Genomic DNA, 19,482 nt, shown 5'->3' on the forward strand with positions numbered 1-19,482 from the left:
ATTGAGGTTAAAACATGCCCCTCCTTGCACTATACATGGACATTTCATAAGGGAGTGGAGGGCAAAGAACATCTTTTCTCCTTTCAAATCTTCAGAAACCTCCTACCCACTGCCCACATATAGGGCCCATTTGAACAAGTGAAACAGTGGGTACGCTTACCCAGAGCCGGTGCTACCATTAGGCCAACTAGGCAGCCGCCTAGGGCACAGACCTCAGAGGGGCGCAGAGTGCATCAAATCAATCAAAATGATTTGTGTGCCAAATTATTTTATTTTGTATTTGAGAAAGATAATCAAAAATTGATGTATTACCTATTCTTGCAATTTAAAAGAAATTTAGCAGTTTCAAGTTTTGTGCTTTTCATTTTTTCTACAAAACATCTGTTTTTTTAAATCGAAGTTGAAATGTTTTTGGTGGGGTGCAAGTACTTAGCCTTGCCTAGGGCGCAAAATAGTCTGGCCCTGGGCTTACCTGAGGTTAACCTCAGAAGCCAAGAATCATACCGCAGACAGTCTGGCAGCTGTGGTTTCCATTGCCTCCACCTGCAGTTCCCCTCCCTCTTCCATGTCACTTGCCCAGCAACCATTGGCTCCGATATGAGAGGGGATGGGCTTGTGGGAGGAACTTCAGTGCAAACCCCAAGTTACTGCATTCAAGTGACACAACGGGGTCAGCAGAGCTACAGTTCCAGCAACATACTGGGGCTATTCTTACGATCACAAAAATCGGGCTAGGAAAATCCTAGCCCGATTTTTGTAATTGTAAGAACCACTGGGCTCGCAGCTGAGCCCGGTGGTTCTGGAGCAGCTCCTCCGCACCTGTAGCCCGCCCCTTAGACCGGGTTTGTGGAGCGAGCGCTCTGCAAACCCGGGCTATCTGCTCATGAGTAGCTGTGGCACGGCTCTGCGGCGCGGCTACTCACAGGTAGACCCCCGGCTGGGAGGCTTAAAAGCAGCCTCCCAGCTCGGGGGTCTCCCCAGTATGCCCTGCGCGCTTGCGCAGGGCATACTGGGGCTTCTGGGGGCCACGCAGCCCCCGAGCTCCCCAGCCCCCGCCGGCTCCGTCTCGGAGCCGGCCAACGTGTGGGCGGCCGATTTGGCCGCCCAGGGCTCCCTCCCTGCTTGTTCGTGATCATGAGATCCGGTCCACTGAATTTCAAACTGAGGGTTCAACCCACAGTTTGAAAGTGGCAACAGAACTGAGGTTGTGGCATTTCCCTGCATTTGAACAATGATTTCTCACTGTCGACCTCAGGGAAGTGTAACTGAGGTTGGTGTGTCATCCGACCTCAGTTACAAAGCCCCAAAACTGAGTCTTTTAACTACATAGCACAGTTTCTTTAAAGTTATTACACTATATAGCACAGGAGAAGGTTTCAGGAGGGTAAAAAAGAAGCACATAGATTCCTTTTGCTTCCCACCCTCCTAAAATGTCCTCCTTCCCTCCATGAGCTCCAAATATAATTAAAAGGCTCCTTTTCTGGCTGACTAGAGCCCTCAGGCTTTTAGGGCTGGGGGTATACTGCACTACTGAACTTGAATGGTTGAGTGCCTATCAGTCAGGAAGCAAAACAGGTCACCCCCAAATAATGTAGTAGTTCCTACATGTTTCTTTGGCAGGCAGACATATAGACATTTGCAAATTAAAATAATCATAAATACTTTTTAAAATCCCAAATGGCCTGACAACAATGTTTTTCAGTCAGGGCCCTCTAGGCGCAAACTCCTGAAAAGCAAATTGGAAAATGACCACTGCTATAAAGATTCAGCTGCCCTCATAACCACTATGCTAAGCTATGTTGGTTAAAAATGCCTGCTGAAATGCTGTGCAACACGGGTGGTAAGAGCCCTGCCCGCACTGCTGCACGTGTGTAAACCGCCTCAGAGGAACTGTGCTCAGGGCAGCTCTGCTGCAGCATAAAGTTATGTGAACACAATTGCATCATGGGTCACCCATTATTTCCAAAGGGTGTCCTGGTACACAATTGTGTTTGCACAATGTTATTCTGCAGCAGAGCTGCCCAGAGTGCAACTCTTCTTACCCTGCTTATCTATGTACAGCAGCACAGGCAGGACTTCTACTGTTGGCATTGCCTTGCATAATATGTCAGCCACTGCGCCTTGACATCTTGGGGCTGATTGCCCCCCAACCTTAAGCAGTAAGTTCTCCTATTTTAGCCATTTATCATGGTCACACAGACCAATTTCATTTGGAAATCATGCTGGCCAATTTTAAACCTGTAATTTCAGATAATGTGGCAAAGTTCTGTTTTGTGGCGTCAAAGCTCTGTAAAGACTGTATTATTAATTTGAACAGTTTGTGATTTTGTAAACTTTTTAAATTCTTGAATTTTCTTATTAATGCTATTAATTGTTATTGTTTGTTAATCTGGTCTGTGACCGCAATAAACATACTACTACTACTACGAAGTAAGTTGTTTTCCAGTAAAATAGGAAATGCAGTTTCTTACCCAGTGAACCTTTTCCATGAAGGTAGGAGGGTAGAGATGGCAGTGACAGATCTATCCGTTAGACTCCAACAGTAGCCCTCACAGAGAAATGCATTACAGCAGAGGTCCCAATCCACTGCTTTTATAGATTCCTAGGTAGATTGTAGCAGCATATTGTGCTGTGCTTACTCTACTTCATTCTGGCACTGTCAAACTAATCTCCCCACTCTGTCTTTTCTCTCCACCCATTTTCCCTTGTGTGTCTTTTTAGTTTGTAAGTCCATGTCTCTTTTTCATTTATGCCTGCCACCAGCACTGTACTGAATTTTTGATTGATATGAGTTACTTGGGAAATGATCATATCTGTCTGAAAAGTTGGATAATAATCTAATAAATACATATTTTTGTGTAAGGTACAGATTAATAAGACTGTTCAGTCATTCATATGTACAGGGGAGATGGCCATAGCTTTGAGGTAGCGTAGATGCTCTGTATGCAGGAGGTCCCTGGTTCAATCCCTGATATACCCAGATGGGGCTGGGAAGAGCCCCTTCCAAAACCCTGGAGAGCTGCTGCCAGTGCAGACACCACTGAGCTGGATGAACCAATGGCCTGACAGTGCAAGGCAGTGAAAAATCATCTCTTACCTAAGAATGGAAACAATCTTGCATAAATACAGCAGAATATGCACATACTTTCTGTGGACCCTGCATGTTGCTGGATTCAGAGCCTATGTGCATGGCTCGGTACATGTAGATACCGTTCACAGACGCAGGTGAAGATATGGAATTCACGGGCAGTGCCATTTGCCCTTTGGGAAGCAGCTGCCAAGATCTTAGCCCATAGAACTAAAGGACAGGTCACTGAAAAAAGATGAGCCTGGGGAAAGAATGGAGGGAACAATCAGCTGCTGCTGAACAGGGCACAGAGGAAAAGGTTGCTGCCACAGGGCACAGCCGAGCACAACAGTTATGCAACTCCACTTCATTGCACTGGGATTCCCAGATGCTCTGGACAAGCCCCATTGAAATGAAGAACATATGAGCAAATCAGCACTCCTTGAGGGATTGTGCCCATTGATCCTCCAGCACTGAACAATTGTTTATTCCAGAAAGAGCTTTCCTCCCTTTGCTTCACTGTCTCTCTCAAAAAAAGAGAGTGTATTGTTTGTTGAGGAAAACTTGATGTATTTTTAAAAGAACCAATTATTCTGTAGGTTTTTTCCTGTTATTTAACTGATTTTTAAAGTTCTTGTTTAATATATCAACATTGAGAAACAGAGATATGGAAAGTTTCAGTGACAAGACCACAACTTTTTTCCAAAATTGAACTTTTGTTTCATTTTGCAGTGTGTGTGTGTGTGTGTGTGTGTGTGTGTGAGAGAGAGAGAGAGAGAGAGAGAGAGAGAGAGAGAGAGAGAGAGAGAGAATGAATGCATTGAGAACCAAGGGATGGGGTTTCTAATAACCAAAGCAAGTATCCTGTATTAATCATGGCCATTTAGTAGTCAAAATCCTAGAATATGATTGGCTGCACTTTGGCTACAGAGTTTGTAACACTTACTTCTTCTCCACCACATTATCAACCTATCTCTCTCCTTCCCTTCTGCAGTCAGACATGCTTTTATTTCCCCTATTCCCCAAAAAGCTCTACTTTGACCCATTTTCCTTTACCAACTACCGCCCAATATTTTCTTTATATCCAAACTCCCAGAGCATGCTGCTTACTCCTTTTTAAAATTGTACAGCATCTGTCTCTGGGTTATGCAATTTGGCAACCCCAGGTAAGACGCTTATCATAAATAAAGAGTTTGATAAACTTGCAGGGAAAGAGCTTGGGAACCTATCCTTCATTTTCAGAGAAGTAAGTACAAGGCATTAATGGCCACAACATACCTGGCAGAATCTGTTTTTATTTTCTTTTGCTTGGAGCTAATTTTTTATCCTGTTGATTTACAAAGCTATGTGAGAAGAAAGGCAAGGTGGGTGGGGACTCTCGAATTTGTTCTTTGTATTCAGATATGGACATACACACCACCATATGATTGCTGCCAGGACAACCAGTCTTATTCAATCACTGGACTTGGTGATGGGCTACTTGGCTTCTTTCAAGAGTCCCCTCCATTGTGTATTTATTGTGTGGCCTTGAATAAGCCCTTGCTCTCAGACCCAGAACAGGCACTAAGCACATTGTCATACTGACAGGCACCATACATTTTGTACCTAAAATGATATCTAAAAAAATAAGAAACAGATATTTCTTTAGTTCTAGCTAGTGGATGTTTACATGAGTAAGCAATGTGATGATGTAATGCTACATAACTATTGTAAAATGAGAGATATACAATTTGAATTGTGCAACTGCTTTGGAAACACACTTGCTCCTTTTCTTTAGTGCATATCAACAACACTGGTTGAACTATTTGATGCGGGACACCTCTTCCAGTGCTGCACATCTCCAGTGCATGCTATCCCGGATAAGACCGGAAGTCGCCAATGTGCTGGCCCGTGTAGGCCCGCTGGCAACTTCCGGTCATATCTGGAAAATGGGGGCAATGGGGCAGCAGGGAGGTACGCTGCCGCCCCAATGGGCTATTCAAACAAGTGATGCTGGTGGGGGGGAAGCGGCGGGAGGGGTAAGTGCACCCTCCCCCGCTCTTAAAGCAAGACACCCCCCACCGTCGAACTGGCGGAACTGCTGGTTCTTCGAACCAGTCCAGAGGCCCATAAAGGACCTCCAAACTGTGCACATCCCTACTTCATTCATCCCATTTTATTAACTGGTATCCTGGGAAGAGGTGCTGATTCATAAACAGGGTGACACACAGATGACTTCCATGGATTCTGGTATTTTTATTTTATTTGATTTGATTGATTGATTGATTGATTGATTGATTGATAAGCAGCAGTGGTTTAGGATTCATAACACGAGCCAAGGTGGAGGAAGAAAAGGATGTGGTTTCTTGTCCAAAAATCCTGAAGCTGGAGTAGAAGTGCTTCTTTGCCCCCACCCCACCACCCTTGAACAATCCCAGCTCCACTCGGGAACATTCCTGGCCGATCCATCTGGTTACAAGAGTGAGAAAAGTTCATTTCAGACCCAGCTTGATGTTCCCAGGTGGCAGTTTAACATTAACATCTCAATCTGTATGCGACTTTTCAATCAGGCACAGAGTAACAAAAAAGCAGGAACCGTTAACATTCGGAGTTGTGTGCCAGCAGTAATGAGGAGAAATGCAGAGTCTGGAAATTGAGAAAACACGCTCAGAGAGGTGTGGGAAATTAGGAAGGGGAAGGGTAGAGGATGATGCTGTTATGCTTAGGCCAGTATCCAGTGTTTGGATTAATGGTGCTATTACCCAAGAAAGGGCTGCAGATCATGCTCATTCTTAAAAAAAATGTCTCTGCTGGCAATTAAATAGATGCAGTTATTGATTACTATTGATTTTATGTTTCCCAATTTGCATAATCTGTTAAAGATGAATGATTCATGATGTGTTCATTATAGGGATGGGTAGAGTTTTCTGGAGGGGACTGACAAGGCAAGACTTGTGTGTGCGCATGTGCCATCCAGGTCTACTAAGGCCAAGAACTAAAAAAAACACCCCCACACATGAAATGGGAGCATTCAGGCAGATTTCTGGAAGAAGTGGGCACCAGTACTGCATTGCCAATCACAGAGGCGCACCTAGGTCATTTTGGCATCCGAACCACCCTGGCGCGAGCCCCCCCCCGAAACCTACTTTGGGGGGGCCTCCTGCTGCACTGAATCTCCGTTGTGGTTTTTTAATTTCAGCCGCCGCACGGCCGAGGAATGGCTGCCGGCGGGGGGGTCAGCCGAGCAGTTATTCTCTCCTCCTCCACCACCCCAGCAGTGGCAGCGGCCGGAACGACGCTGGGCCTGTCTGGCCCAGCGTCTGTTGCTTATTGTGCAGGTGCACCTCACAGTTAGCAAGAGACACTGGGCCGAATGGTCAGGCCCAGTGTCACTCTGGCCACCACCAGGGTGGCTGGGGGGAGAGAAGCTAAGTTGTTCCCCCCCGCCCAGCATCCATCCCTCGGCCGCGTTGGTGGCTGAAATTTTTTAAAAAGGAGATTGGGCATGAGGTGGCCGCAGGAGTCCTGTCCCCCCCCCCCCCCGGCCATTTGGAGCCCCGCCCCAAGGTCCAGGGGTTAGAGCGCCTCTGGCCAATCATCTGAAAAGGGCACTACTGGTGACTCAATAAACAAACAAAATTCCCTTTCTGGTACTTCCACTTCCCTGCCAGGTGATCACTTCAAACACTGATTTCGCTATGCATTTCAGGCACATTCTTACAGCCTTTGGTTTATCTGCCTGAAGTCCAGAAATGTGTTGGAACTGTATATGGATACACATCCAAACATGAGATATAATAGGGGTGATATTTTATTCATTCATTCATTCATTCATTTGATTTCTATTCCGCCCTTCCAAATATGGCTCAGGGCGGTTTACACAGAGAAATAATAAATAAATAAGATGGATCCCTGTCCCCAAAGGGCTCACATTCTAAAAAGAAATGCAAGATAGACACCAGCAACAGTCACTGGAAGTACTGTGCTGGGGGTGAATAGGGCCAGTTACTCTCCCCCTGCTAAATAAAGATAATCACCATGTTAAAAGGTGCCTCTTTGCCAAGTTAGCAGGGGTTATAAAGAGAATCACCATGTTAAAAGGTGCCTCTTTGCCAAGTTGGCAGATATGCTAGCTATCTTCAAATAACTGAAGGACAGTCACACAGAAGGAGGAGTGGACATGTTCTCTCTTGCTCCTGAGGGCAAGACTCGATATTACACAGAAGCAAATTTTGGCTAAACATTAGGAACAGAACAGAATATAATATTATTATAGCCTATTGGCCAACAAAAAATACAATCACACACACATAAAGTCATTAATATAACCAGATATCTCAAAATGTACATATTTCATACATCTTTTGACTAATATAAATGGCACTGGATATAAATTTTGTTACTTTTTCAGTGATTAACTGGTCTTGGTCTGATAAAAGCAAAGAAATTCTTTTAAAAAACCCTCATCATATCTACAGCAGCATAGGGAGGCTGGCGACGGCCAGTGTACAGCTGCTTCTGTGGACCCCTGACCCCGCCCCTGCATCTGACATCAGATGCAGGGTCCCGGCTAGCTATGCCCCCACGTCAGATGTGGCATGTCTTGCGGCCCCTGATTGGTGGCAGCCCAGGTTCTTTGAACCCGTTCGCCCAATGGTGGCTCCGCCCCTGCATATCTACCAAGAAATGCAACAATAGGAAAAATAAAACTGATACACACATTGCAATAATAAGTGCAAAATTAAATTAAATGGGAGATTGATTCAACAGCACCAGAATCACAAGGACAAATTTTCTCATCATATGGGACATTATGATATCTTCCCTCTAGTATGACAGAAGGCAAAACATTGTGTTGTGCCAATAGAATTGCTCTTTGGAATTTTAAGACATCAGGAAGGATTTCCTCTCTGTAAGAGCTATTCATCAGTAAATCAGTTTGTATGCAGTGGTGGATTCTCCTTTTCTAGAGGTTTTCAAATAGAGGCTGGACAGCTATCTGTTAGAGATACTGTAGCAGTTTCCTGCCCTCAGGAGAGGATTGGACTAGAAGATCTCCAAAATTCTATTAAGTATCCAAGTACAAAATGCATGTACACCATGTCCATTCTGAAGGACAATTGCCTAATAGGGATGCGCGAACAGTTCAGGGGTGGGTCCGGTTCTACATCGAACTAGTTCGGTTTGACAGTTCCGGGTAGAACCACACCACTCCCTGTTTAGTATGACCCTGGACAGAACCCTCCCCGACGGTTCGGTGGGTTCGCGATTTTTTAAAAAACAAAATCTTAAAAGTTTTCTACCTTTAGTCCCTTCGGGGGACTTCCTCTAGGCTGCGCCGGGGGGGGGGGTGTCCATGAAGGTTCCCCCTCCCCCCGCCGGCCTCAGTCATCACTGCCGCAGCCCATTTGGCCGCTTTTTCGGGCCTGTTCAGGGCTCCGTAGACTCGCACGGTGGCCTTTTTGTCCACCGCCATGCATGCACAAATGGCCTCTGAGAGACCTGGCATGGCCCAGGGCCTTGCAGAGGACATTTGCACATGCACAGTGGTGGACAAAATGGCCACGCGAGACTACAGAGGCCTGAATGGGACCGAAAAAGTGGCCGAATGAGCCATGGAGGTGATGACCAAGTCTGGCGGAGGGACGGGAAACCTTCGCAGACAGACAGACACTCCATGGCCTAGAGGAAGCCCCCCGAAGGGGCTAAAGGTAGAAGATTTTTTCAAAAAAAAATTCATGAACCCCACCTGGACCGGACCGTGGTGGGTGGGTCTAAGGGGTGCCTGACCGAACTGTTCCGGTCAGGTTTTAGTCTGGTCCGGACTCGAATTGAACCGGGCCAGCCGGTTCCGTGCACATCCCTAGTGCCTAATATAAAAATTCTTCAAAACACACAGAAACAGATGACAAAATTTTGTCCTGATTAAAATACATGATAACTTCAAAGGGGAAAGCGTGTAATTTTCATATGCTTGCTCCCTTCACAAAATAATGTAGTATGAATGCATTTTATGCCCAAGTGTATGTATAGAATGTAACATGATTAGTTGCCCTAAGAGTCATCACATATTGAAGTTGAAAGAGGCATCACAAGGCAGGTAGAGGCCTATAGGATAGAAAACTAAGGACCACAAAGAGATAGCTGAAGACCATCTATATAAAAGTAGTAGGGCAAACCACAAGAAAATATAATGGGAGGGATATAAAAGGGGGGAAAGAAGGGGGCCAAGGACAGATCCATCAAGAACATGCTCTCATATTTTTTTGACATATTCTTAATTTCCTCCCAGCACTTTCTTTAATCAGATGGGGTTGAGTGTACTAGTTTAAAGTAGTATTTTATAGCAGGTATAGAAGTGTGGATGGATGAACTGTGCCCCCCCCCACCATGTGATTAAAGAACATGCAAGGAGAATTAAGTCTGAAGAGAGTTTTAAAAGAATTTTATGGCTATAAATTTTCCCTTGCTTATATGTCGTCAAAACCTCTCCCATTTTTACTTTGCCAAAGAAACAGAGAATGAAAAAGAAAGCTGACCATAACTTGCACAGCAAGTGTGAGGAGCTAAAAGTGTGTGTGTGTGGTGGGGGGACTGTTGTGCCAGAGTAACTTCACTGCCTCATGTTAGAAGCCTCCGGAACATTCCCTGCCAGAGTTGTATATTGCACAAAATAGATATCACAGGATTTTCCACTGGATGACTCCTGAAGAGAATTTCAAGGCAAATTTGGAGGTTCCTGTTTGAGTAAAACATTTGAGGAACTTCAAGAGAAGCTAAAAGGATTTTGATAAAAGTAGCAAACATTTGGGGATGGGGTTTGCACAGCCATAATTTGCTACCAAATTCTATCTAAAGTGAAACTTGAGGCAAATTTGGAGATTCCTGCCTGTACAAACTATCTAAGGGACTTTGAAAGAAGCTAAAAGGGTTTTGATACATTCAATAAAATTTCACGGAAAGGGCAAGATTGAACAAGCATAATAAATGGTAATTTGTAACAGGTGGCTCAGGTGGGAAGTATTGCTTCTTACATTACATCTCCTTCACTTTGGAAATAATGCAACTTCAGAACCCTATTATCCATCATTTTTTGCTTAATAACTCATGTGTTTCCATATCAATAATAGACAAGTAATAACAGACACAGCAATAATAGATAGGCTATGAAGTCCCTTAATGCAATCTTTGTTGGGAAACATTTGAGATTAGCTTATCAAACTGATGCCTGGGGTGAGCAGGAAGCAGGTTGTCCCTTCAGCTCTCCTTGCCTCATGTGAAATTATATAGAATTAAAAGGAGGTGAGAAAATGATGTTTGGTAAGGAATATCTTACCACATTTACATGTCTGTAGGGTTAACATGGGCAACATTTTTTTTGACAAGGAACTGATATAATGTCAACAGATAAAATGACAAGACACATGGAGGTGGACTGATGCATTGCCAGTCAGAAAATGAAAACGGAAAACTATTGACCAAAGAAGAGATGGATTGTTGTAAATTGCCCCAGTGGCATTTCTCAGTTGGTCTGACAAAGCAAGCAAATAAATAAACAAATAAACAAACAAATAAGTCAAGATCTCAATTATGTTGTCTAGTTTGGCCTTAAAGCCCATAGTCAGAAATGTTGTGGTGGTATAGCCTAAGGTTCCATTGGGGGCATCATAAGACCACGAAACAGCAAAAACCATGTTTTAAATTATAAATGTAATAAAAACAAAATTAAAAAATGAATGCCAATATCCTGCCAGTTTGTTCTCAAGCCAGGAGATCTGTGCCAAGTGCCCACTAAGCAATCCTCAAGCCAGAAAAATAAATGCCATATGCCCACCAAATTGTCTCTAGGCCCATGCCATTAATCTGGAGCGTATATGCAATCATGTGTCCACTATCCATCCCTTCAGCAGCAATAGCAAACTGGAGCAAAACAACTGCCACCATGATTAGGAGACATTAGGAACTAGGCATTAGAAGGAATTTTCTAACTGTAAGAGCTGTTCTCAGCAGTTTGCCTTGTGCAGTAGTGGGCTCTTCTCTCCTTCTCTCGAGGTTTTCAGACAGAAGCTGGTTGGCCATCTGTCAGGGAGGAGAGCTCGTCTTGTGGTAGCAAGCATGAATTGTCCCATTGGCTAAGCGGGGTCCACCCTGGTTTGCATGTGTGAGCACTGTAAGATATTCCCCTTAGGGGATGGGGCTGCTCTGGGAACAGCATCTGCTTGCTTGCATGCAGAAGGTTCAAAGTGCCCTCCCTGGCATCTCCAAGATAGGGCTGAGAGAGACTCCTGCCTGCAACCTTGGAGAAGCCGCTGCCAGTCTGAGTAGACAATACTGAGCTAGAGGGACCAATGGTCTGACTCAGTATAAGGTAGCTTCCTATGTTCCTATGCTGTAGCAAATTCCTGTAACTAGTATGGGGTTGGACTAGAAGACCTCCATGGTCCTGTCCAGCTCTAAAATTCTGTGCTTCTATAACTGATAAGAGAAGTATAAAAATCCTGCAATGGAATCCTGTTTATGCAATGGAGGGAAATGCAACAGGATATCACTGCTTTCCTTGCTTCTCAATAATCCCAGTGCATTTGCAGTCATAGGCTAGAATATTGGAAACAGGTTTATTTTGTATTGAATAGTTGAGTTGAATGTGGGCTCCTCCCCACCAGCCCTTTCAGTCTCTGTAAATAAAGGTCTGGAAATATATCTTTTAAGAAACCTATAGCTGAGAGGAAGCATATTTCTGGGATACCTGGGGCTTCTACTGGATTCTTTTGCAAAAACACAGAATTCATTGAAAATAAAACCCGACTGCCAGTTACTGGGTACTTCCAGCAGCAGAATGCTAATACAAATAGATATCAAAACTTACAATATTTGCCATATTAAAACAGGCAAGTCTTTACTGCATCAGGTAAGAGTTGCTCATGATTGTTTGCATTCCTCTTTCCCCCGACCATTCCCCTGCATCTCTTCCACATTCCTCCTCCATTTAAGCCTCTGAGACGTATGAAATATCTTTCCTTGCAAACCCTGATAAATACCAGAAGGACAAAAAAGAATGGGTTGGGTTGATCTTCCCTGAAAATCTGACAAGGAAGATCAGCCTTGAGTAGCTTCAAAATGCTGGGACAAATAACTTTTGGTCTCTTAACCCTCCTTAGCTTTGTAAAGTAAGACTTGGCCCTGCTATTGCCATCGCAAGGGCTTTAGCCAGCCTTTCTCACTGAAATCCTCTCACTGGTGGCTGGGCAGAGAGGAAATCCAGGGCCTGGATTGGATTGGCCTAATGCTCCAACAGTTTAAGCAGTCTGTTTTACCAGAGATTATAGTTTCACTTACACAGAGCACCTGAAAAATGCTGTGGTTTAGAAAGGATTAGGGGAGGGGGGGGTGGAGTCAATGCTTTAAAATAGAAATAAAGCAAGGAAGTACCCAGGGATACTTGTGTGCCTGGGGGCTGCAAAAAGGTTAGACTCTGTGCATAGTAAAATCCCTTTCTGTTGCATGTTCATAATGCTGATGCTTCGGTTATTTTCAATTCTATTGCTTGCCTCCCCGCCAGCATGCTCTAGCCAAATTGCAGCTCTGCCTGAAATTGAGCCAAGGTGGCTTGGAAAGCCAGAAGTTGGGCAGCCGGATTCTATGCATGTTTACTCAGGAGTTCAGTGTGACTTATATACCCTGCAAAGTGTGTTTTGGATTGCAGCCTTATACTTTCCCATTTTAACACAAACCGCTGCCCACTTCAACTGGTGGCTTTGCTGTGGGGAGAGACAGTACAGTATATGCACTGCAATATAGTCCACATGGCACGTGGAATTTAGTTTTCAGCAATGCGTGACAGAAGGTGAGAGGCTTGGGCAGTAATCCTGGGTATATAACAACTGGTTGTTACATGTGTATCCCTGTTTTCATCAGTGAAATGTTGGAGGGTTTGGGCCACTTGGCTCATCTGCTTTTGTAGTCCGGAACAATGTGCTCTATGTCCGCTTTCTTACCTGCTTTCCTTCTGTGGCATGTTTATAGTCAGAACTGTACACTGAGCCTCCCAAGTTGCTTGGCCCCCTACACATTCACAGGCATGTCCCTATTTTCCTCAGTGTCTCTCAAGTGGCTGTTGCTGGTGTTGTGTGTGTGTGTGTGTGTGTGTGTGTGTGTGTTTAAGATTGTGAGTGCTTTGGGGACAGGGAACAATTTTCTCATACCTTTTGCAGTTTAAACCACTTTGAGAACTTTTTTTGTTGAAATTTGGAATATTGAAAATAATAATAATAATTTAGTAGTAGTCGTTTTTATTCAGCTCTTTATTTTGTAGCCTTCAGCATCTCATTTTTAACTTTGTCTGGAGTCCACCTCTATAACTGAAAGCTAAGATTTGTAGGGTTCTCTCTCCTTTCAGAATACGTCTGGAACCTAGTCATGCCAGAGTCTTGGCTGGAGGAAAGAGGTGCTCTCCATTATGCTCTCCATGAAAAGCGCAGGCGTTCCATTATGGTTTCAGAACCCCTGCTTCCAAACTAGCCCATTACTCTAGAATTGCTCTCTTTTAAACTCATTTTTATGGAGAATCCAGATAATATCATTGTCAGATCATTGCAGTCCAGTGTTCTCTGCCTTTTCCTCCTCTGTTTTTCCCCCCAGTTGTGGCTTTTGGGTGTGAGGTGGGATGGGGTAATAAAACACAATTCCAGCCAGTGTGGAAAGACAAATGTAAGCATGCCTGCCAACATATCCCTGTTTTCCCATTCAGGTGAATGGGAAAATAGGGACATGTTGGCAGGTATGTATAAGTTTCTGTTCCCAGTGTGGTAGGGAGGTGTAAGTTATTGATTTCCTCTCATTTTTTCTTTTTTAAAATTGTGAGATAGTGCTATTGTGTTTTCACACAAAACTAACCTGATATAAATAAATAAAATATTTTGTTATTTTGAAAAAGGAAAGGAAAAATAATGAGAAGAAACCAGTAATTAAAGCCTCACCCCTTCATGAGCCCAGAAACTGATGCTGAGACATTTCAGAGAGATTGTTCAAAGGGCAATGATTCACTGGGATAAAAAGGAAGCAATAAAACAGATTGAACTTTCAAACAAGCTTTTGTTTGAAATTGCCAGGGATGTTTGCTGAATGGAACTTACTTGTGAGTAGACATACTCGAAGGATGTTGGTCAAGGGGAAGATCTTTCAGGAGATGAGGTGAAGTGGCTCTTGGAACTTGTAGTTCTCCCAAGGCTACTGCACATCGGTAGGAAAGGTGCAGACTTGAGACTTCTACTCTTCCCAGGAGTTACTACATGCCCCCAAAGGCTCTATGCCTTTCCTCCTGGCATGCTGCTTGGAAAGACTAAGTGGAAGGACTAGAATTCCCCCCCCCCTCCCCATGTTCCACTGCAGTTGTTCCTACTGCCACTACCAGACCACTAAGCAAAGGGCAGGATGTTTTGGACACAGGGAGGGTGACAGCAATGGTCGGGGAGGGAAGCCAATCTGTAGAAGAATTTGGAAGCTTTAAAAGTTTACATCTGATTTGAGCTTGGAGAAGTTCGCCAGCATCTAAAACTATACGAATCGTGAACAGGTTCATTTCATTTTTGTTGTTCCTCCTAACCTGCATAAAATTATACTCATAGGTTAGGATCTAAACAAGGCTTTCTATAATATTTGAAGTGTTCAAGGTGTTGACACATATTGGCTTATAATCCTTACAGAAACCCTAACAGGTAGACCAGTATTATTATCTCTGTATGGCAGGGGTGTGTTACTGAGAAGGGATGGCTTATCTAAGACCACCTTCTGAGTTCTCACAGCTGAGATGAAATTTGAAGTTTACACCCTTCGTTATCATACTGAAATTACTCTCCCTCATTTTTCCCCCTTGCTAGGTCGTGACATGGCAAGCACAACCTTGCCTGGCTACCCACCTCACGTCCCGCCAACTGGACAGGGCAGCTACCCAACCTCAACTCTTGCAGGAATGGTGCCTGGTAAGTTCTTCCTTGATTCACATGCTTGTGATTCTTTCCATTTTGATCAGGCAGAAGAACAGCTTGCTAAGTTTTCAAATTTGCTTCATTTGAACACATGGTGGTGAACCAGCTTCAGGTTTTCTTGTGTGCAAATTATCATTTGGATACTTTCCAGTATGGTTTCTGGTCTGATTATGTAACTGAAGTTACACAGGCTGTGGAGGCGCCTGTGCGCAACATGCACGAGCGGGCGCACATCGGGCATGCTCGTGCAACACGCACACATGCGTATCCACTACTTCTGGGTACTTCCAGTAAACATAGCGAAGGGAGGTACACTGCCGCCCTGGGGGATGTTTAAGGAACCGCGTGTTGGTGCATCCTCCCACGCCTTTAAAGCTGCACCCATCAAGAGGAGCCGGCCACCGTTTGAACTGGTTCGGAGGCCCATAAAGTTGGCCACTCCAAAACATGAAATCTCTTCTTCAGCCATTCTGTGTTCAAGTAAGCAGACTTACTTTAACATTTAGGGTTGCTCTCTTGCTGCATGACCCACTTTCAACTCATCTTCAGCTCATGGACAGATGGCCTGATATTGTCCTCTAGAATTTTCTGATATGCAGCTGAATTTATGGTTCCATCGATGATGGCAAGCCATGTAGCAAAGCAGCCCCAAACCATGATGCCTCCACCACCATGCTTGACAGTCAAGATGAGGTTCTTACTTTCGAAGGCAGTGTTTGGCTTTTGCCAAAGTGTGTGATTGTGTATGAAAGGTTTATTCAACATTCTTATTGACTACAACTAAACTAGGATTAAAAACACAGAAAAACAGCAAACAAACAGCAATAGATCAAATGACAACTCTTCTAGATATCTGTAAGCTGAATAGGTGCTTACAATGCATGTGAATAAGTCACCCTTTTAACCTGCCAGCAGGGCTGTGACTGAGTAGAGAGCTACTTGGGGGAAGTTCCTTCTCCCACATTAGTGAGGGATGGGTGGCACGGTGCACTCCCCTATAAGTCAGTTTCCACCTCTGAGTTTATACCCCCTATCTTAGAAATATACAGCTTTAAATCTCAGTCTATATGTGGGGACAACCTGGCCACGCTCCCAGACCAACCATTTGGAATGGGGAAGAAATGGAGACACCACTGCTGAACCATGCTGTCCAGCATTGTTCTTAGGAGTCAGAGAGTCCATTCTCATGAATGAGTGAGTGGGCTTGAGGGTGGGTGGCAAGGAAGGCAACAGAAGCTCGCCTTCACTGCAGATGAGCAATGGGGTGTTGTGGGGCGTGTGGATTGCGCGCCCAGAGAGTCTGTGGCTGCCATGGACAGCACAGCGGGGTGGGGATTGTGAGACAGTGTCCTGGCCCCTGGAAATCCCACAATGTGCCGCACAAGTGTGCAGTGCATTGTGGGGATCCCCCCAGGGACAGGCAAGCACCCATCACTCTTTCAGCGTTAGCTGAAAGCAGCCGGCACTGACAGACAATCAGCTCAACGGGGTTAAGGGAGCACTTGCTCCCTTGACCTCATTTAAGAGGCGGGCTCCCTAGGAGGGTTTGCTGCCGAGGCACTACCAGGAGCCAGTCGGTTCCCAGTGGTTCCCATGGGCAGCCAAACCCAGGCTTAGCTGCCCTAGCCTGGTCTTGGCTGCTTGTGAGAACGGCCTCGGATTCTAAAAGGGGGATGCTCCTGTATAACATCTGTTTGAAAAATGATTGGGAGTGGTGGGTTAGGGCCTGTAAAAGCCTAGAACAGTCAGGGATTCTGTCACAGCTTGGACTTTGCTATGCCTCCTGTGGCATAACATGTTTCCTGTCATCCACCCTCTTCCTCCTTGGCAGGGTCCCCCGCCCCCGCTTTTTTCCTTTCTGGAGCATCCTAGTCTTTGGCAGAAAAGCTCCAGGACCAGCACAGAACAGGTCACAGCAAGAGCCCACAGCAAAGGGAACAGTTAAACAGAATCCGGTGCCGATGAGGAAATTACATGTGTTTCATTAGTGATTGGGGAAGGAGATAGCTCAGTTCCTCTTGGTCACAGTTGAGCTCAAAAGCTCATTATCCTGCGGCACGCTTCCTTTCACTCCTCGTCAATAAACACCATTTCACACCCGCTGCTTCTCTCTCCCTGGCTCCTCTTGGCTGCTCTGGAGAGAGAGAGGCTCTTTCTCCTCTACTTAACCTGCAGTTCAGAATCACTGTAAACAGTTTAGGGTGACAATACAGATGGGAGAGAGGGAGTATCTGAGCCCTCCTTTTACAGACAGAGATAGGCTTTGTGAAGAAGTACCTCTCTGACTTGTCTTTGGGACAAACTCATCCCTTCCTTACAGGAGCTTTGCAATAATTGAGCTACAGCGTAAATATTGACCCAGGCTCCTTGGGTGACTTGAACAGAGGCTTCAGTCCGTTGTCCCAGCTCTTCTCTTACATTTCTTCATTTTTGAGGCTGGACACAGAGCTGTACTTCCATCCTGGGGCAGGTTTCTTGCAGTTGCTGGGCAACCTCAAAAAGATTCTCAGAAGATAGCTTCAAAGACCGACACTAGAGTAAGATGGCAACACACCTGGGGGTAGGTTGGTGCCATTCTGTATTGGCAAGACAATATATACAGCAATAAGCAGTGCCAATCAATTTACTTGTGCATGGAACTGGTTCCTGGCACAGTTTCCCAGTCTAAAAAAAATTACAAGTATCTATCTCTCATGAACATATGCAACCAGGATGTGAAAAAAGTTCAGGGGATGAAGCCCTGTGGCTGCCTGGCCCTCCCTTGTGCTCATTTGACCATATCAATGCAGCCATTTTAATTAACCATTGTCTCTTTTCTTGCCTCCACACCAGAAACTTCTGCTTCTAAACACATGATCTGTCACTGTTTGGCACTTCAGTTTCCTGTTTGGGCCCCCCGCCCCCCCCCCCATGAAGTACAGCATATTTTTAAAAACACGTTATAACTTCCTCTTTCCTGATCACATTCTCTGCCTATAGTGCAGATATGCACATGCATGCACACACACACACACACTGCTGAAAGGTATGTCCCAAATATCAAAATGACCCCAACTAACATGTTTAATGGCTGAATTGTACTATTTAAAGCAGGCAAAGGTTGAAATCAATTGGGAGGTCACCTAGAGGTTACAACTTGAGGGTTATTTTTTCTCTCATTTTGTTTCTTCTTTAGGGTATCTATCTCCCCATTGTATTACTTAAAACAGACAATAACTAAATCATTTGGGAGACTATATCGAAAGAGGGGGTGTCGAAGAAGCAAAAGGAAATGTGTTTGTTGGCTCTTAATTAGACAATGAGCCTTTTCTCATAAGCAGCGAGAAAAGGCTGTGGGGTTTGCGGGGAGGAAGCCCTAAAGAGCTTACCTCCCTGCAGATGATCATGCTGCCTTCCCTGGACGGGCAGATTGCCCGCCCAGATGAGCACTGACTGCTGCCGTAGCTCCCCCTGGAGCTCCATAATGCACGGTGCATTATGGGGAACCCCCCTCCCCCGGAGTCCGCTTGCAGCCGTGGCTGACAGATGATCCGGGAAACAGGGTTAAGGGAGGGCTCGCTCCCTTAACCTCGTTTTCAAGGGAGGCTCCGTAGGTGGTTTGCCACCATGGTGCTGCCGGGATCCGGCCCGATCCTGGCGGTTCACACGCACGTGCAAAACCGGGCTGGGCTTCCTTAGCCCCGTTTTGCATGCATCAGTGTATAGCCTCTATATGTGCCAAAGAAGCAAATAAACAAATGTGGCCGTACGCTCCCGCTCCCTCCACAAATTTCCACAACTTTTCTTCCACACGCCTTCTATATGATATACTTTATGAATGGCCCACCCTTCATTCTTTGCTCTTCTAGGAAGTGAATTCTCAGGAAATCCTTACAGCCACCCTCAGTATACGACCTACAATGAAGCCTGGAGGTTCAGCAACCCTGCATTATTAAGTGAGTATCTGCTATGAACAGCTGCATTTTCTTCTGTCTCTTTCTCTCTCACTTCTGTTTTGTCTCTTTGTTTTCTTGTCCTTATTTGTTTCTCTTTCACTTGAGGGGTGTGTGTGCGGGGGGACACGACCCTGAATGTCCTCAGTGCCCACCCATATACCCCACTGATTTTGGAGAGAGGATATTTCAATATAACTGTGCCAGGAAAAATTCTGAGATCTAATCCCAGATTATTCTCATTGGTGCTGCAGCAACCAATAGAGTGGTTCATTTCTTCTGGCAGTGAATAATTTGAGGATAACCTGAGCATTTATATAAATGGGGCTCCTTTATTTATTTTCTTCAGGCTTCTAGCTTCTCAGGCAGACCCTGTGACCAGGACATTCAAATGACTGTCTTACAGTGCAGCATTCTTATAAGCACCTACCAGCTGCAGCTGACCTAGAATAATACCAAAGGAACATAGTGAGGATCATGTTACTTCTTTCAGGCTGATCCCAAGAATGAGTTAGGTCAG

General features: G+C 44.9%; 1 protein-coding gene across 1 annotated transcript in view; it reads left to right on the forward strand.

Moving 5' to 3' along the window:
* The window catches only part of PAX2 (paired box 2), a 195,338-nt gene that overhangs the window by 165,249 nt on the left and 10,607 nt on the right, over window positions 1-19,482 (forward strand). Inside the window, exons 8-9 of the mRNA XM_053312133.1 lie at window positions 14,923-15,024; window positions 18,879-18,965. Of these exons, the coding sequence (XP_053168108.1) occupies window positions 14,923-15,024; window positions 18,879-18,965 (189 nt within the window). The remainder of the gene's footprint in view (window positions 1-14,922; window positions 15,025-18,878; window positions 18,966-19,482) is intronic.

This window comes from Hemicordylus capensis, chromosome 3, assembly GCF_027244095.1.
Source record: "Hemicordylus capensis ecotype Gifberg chromosome 3, rHemCap1.1.pri, whole genome shotgun sequence".
NCBI lineage: Eukaryota > Metazoa > Chordata > Lepidosauria > Squamata > Cordylidae > Hemicordylus > Hemicordylus capensis.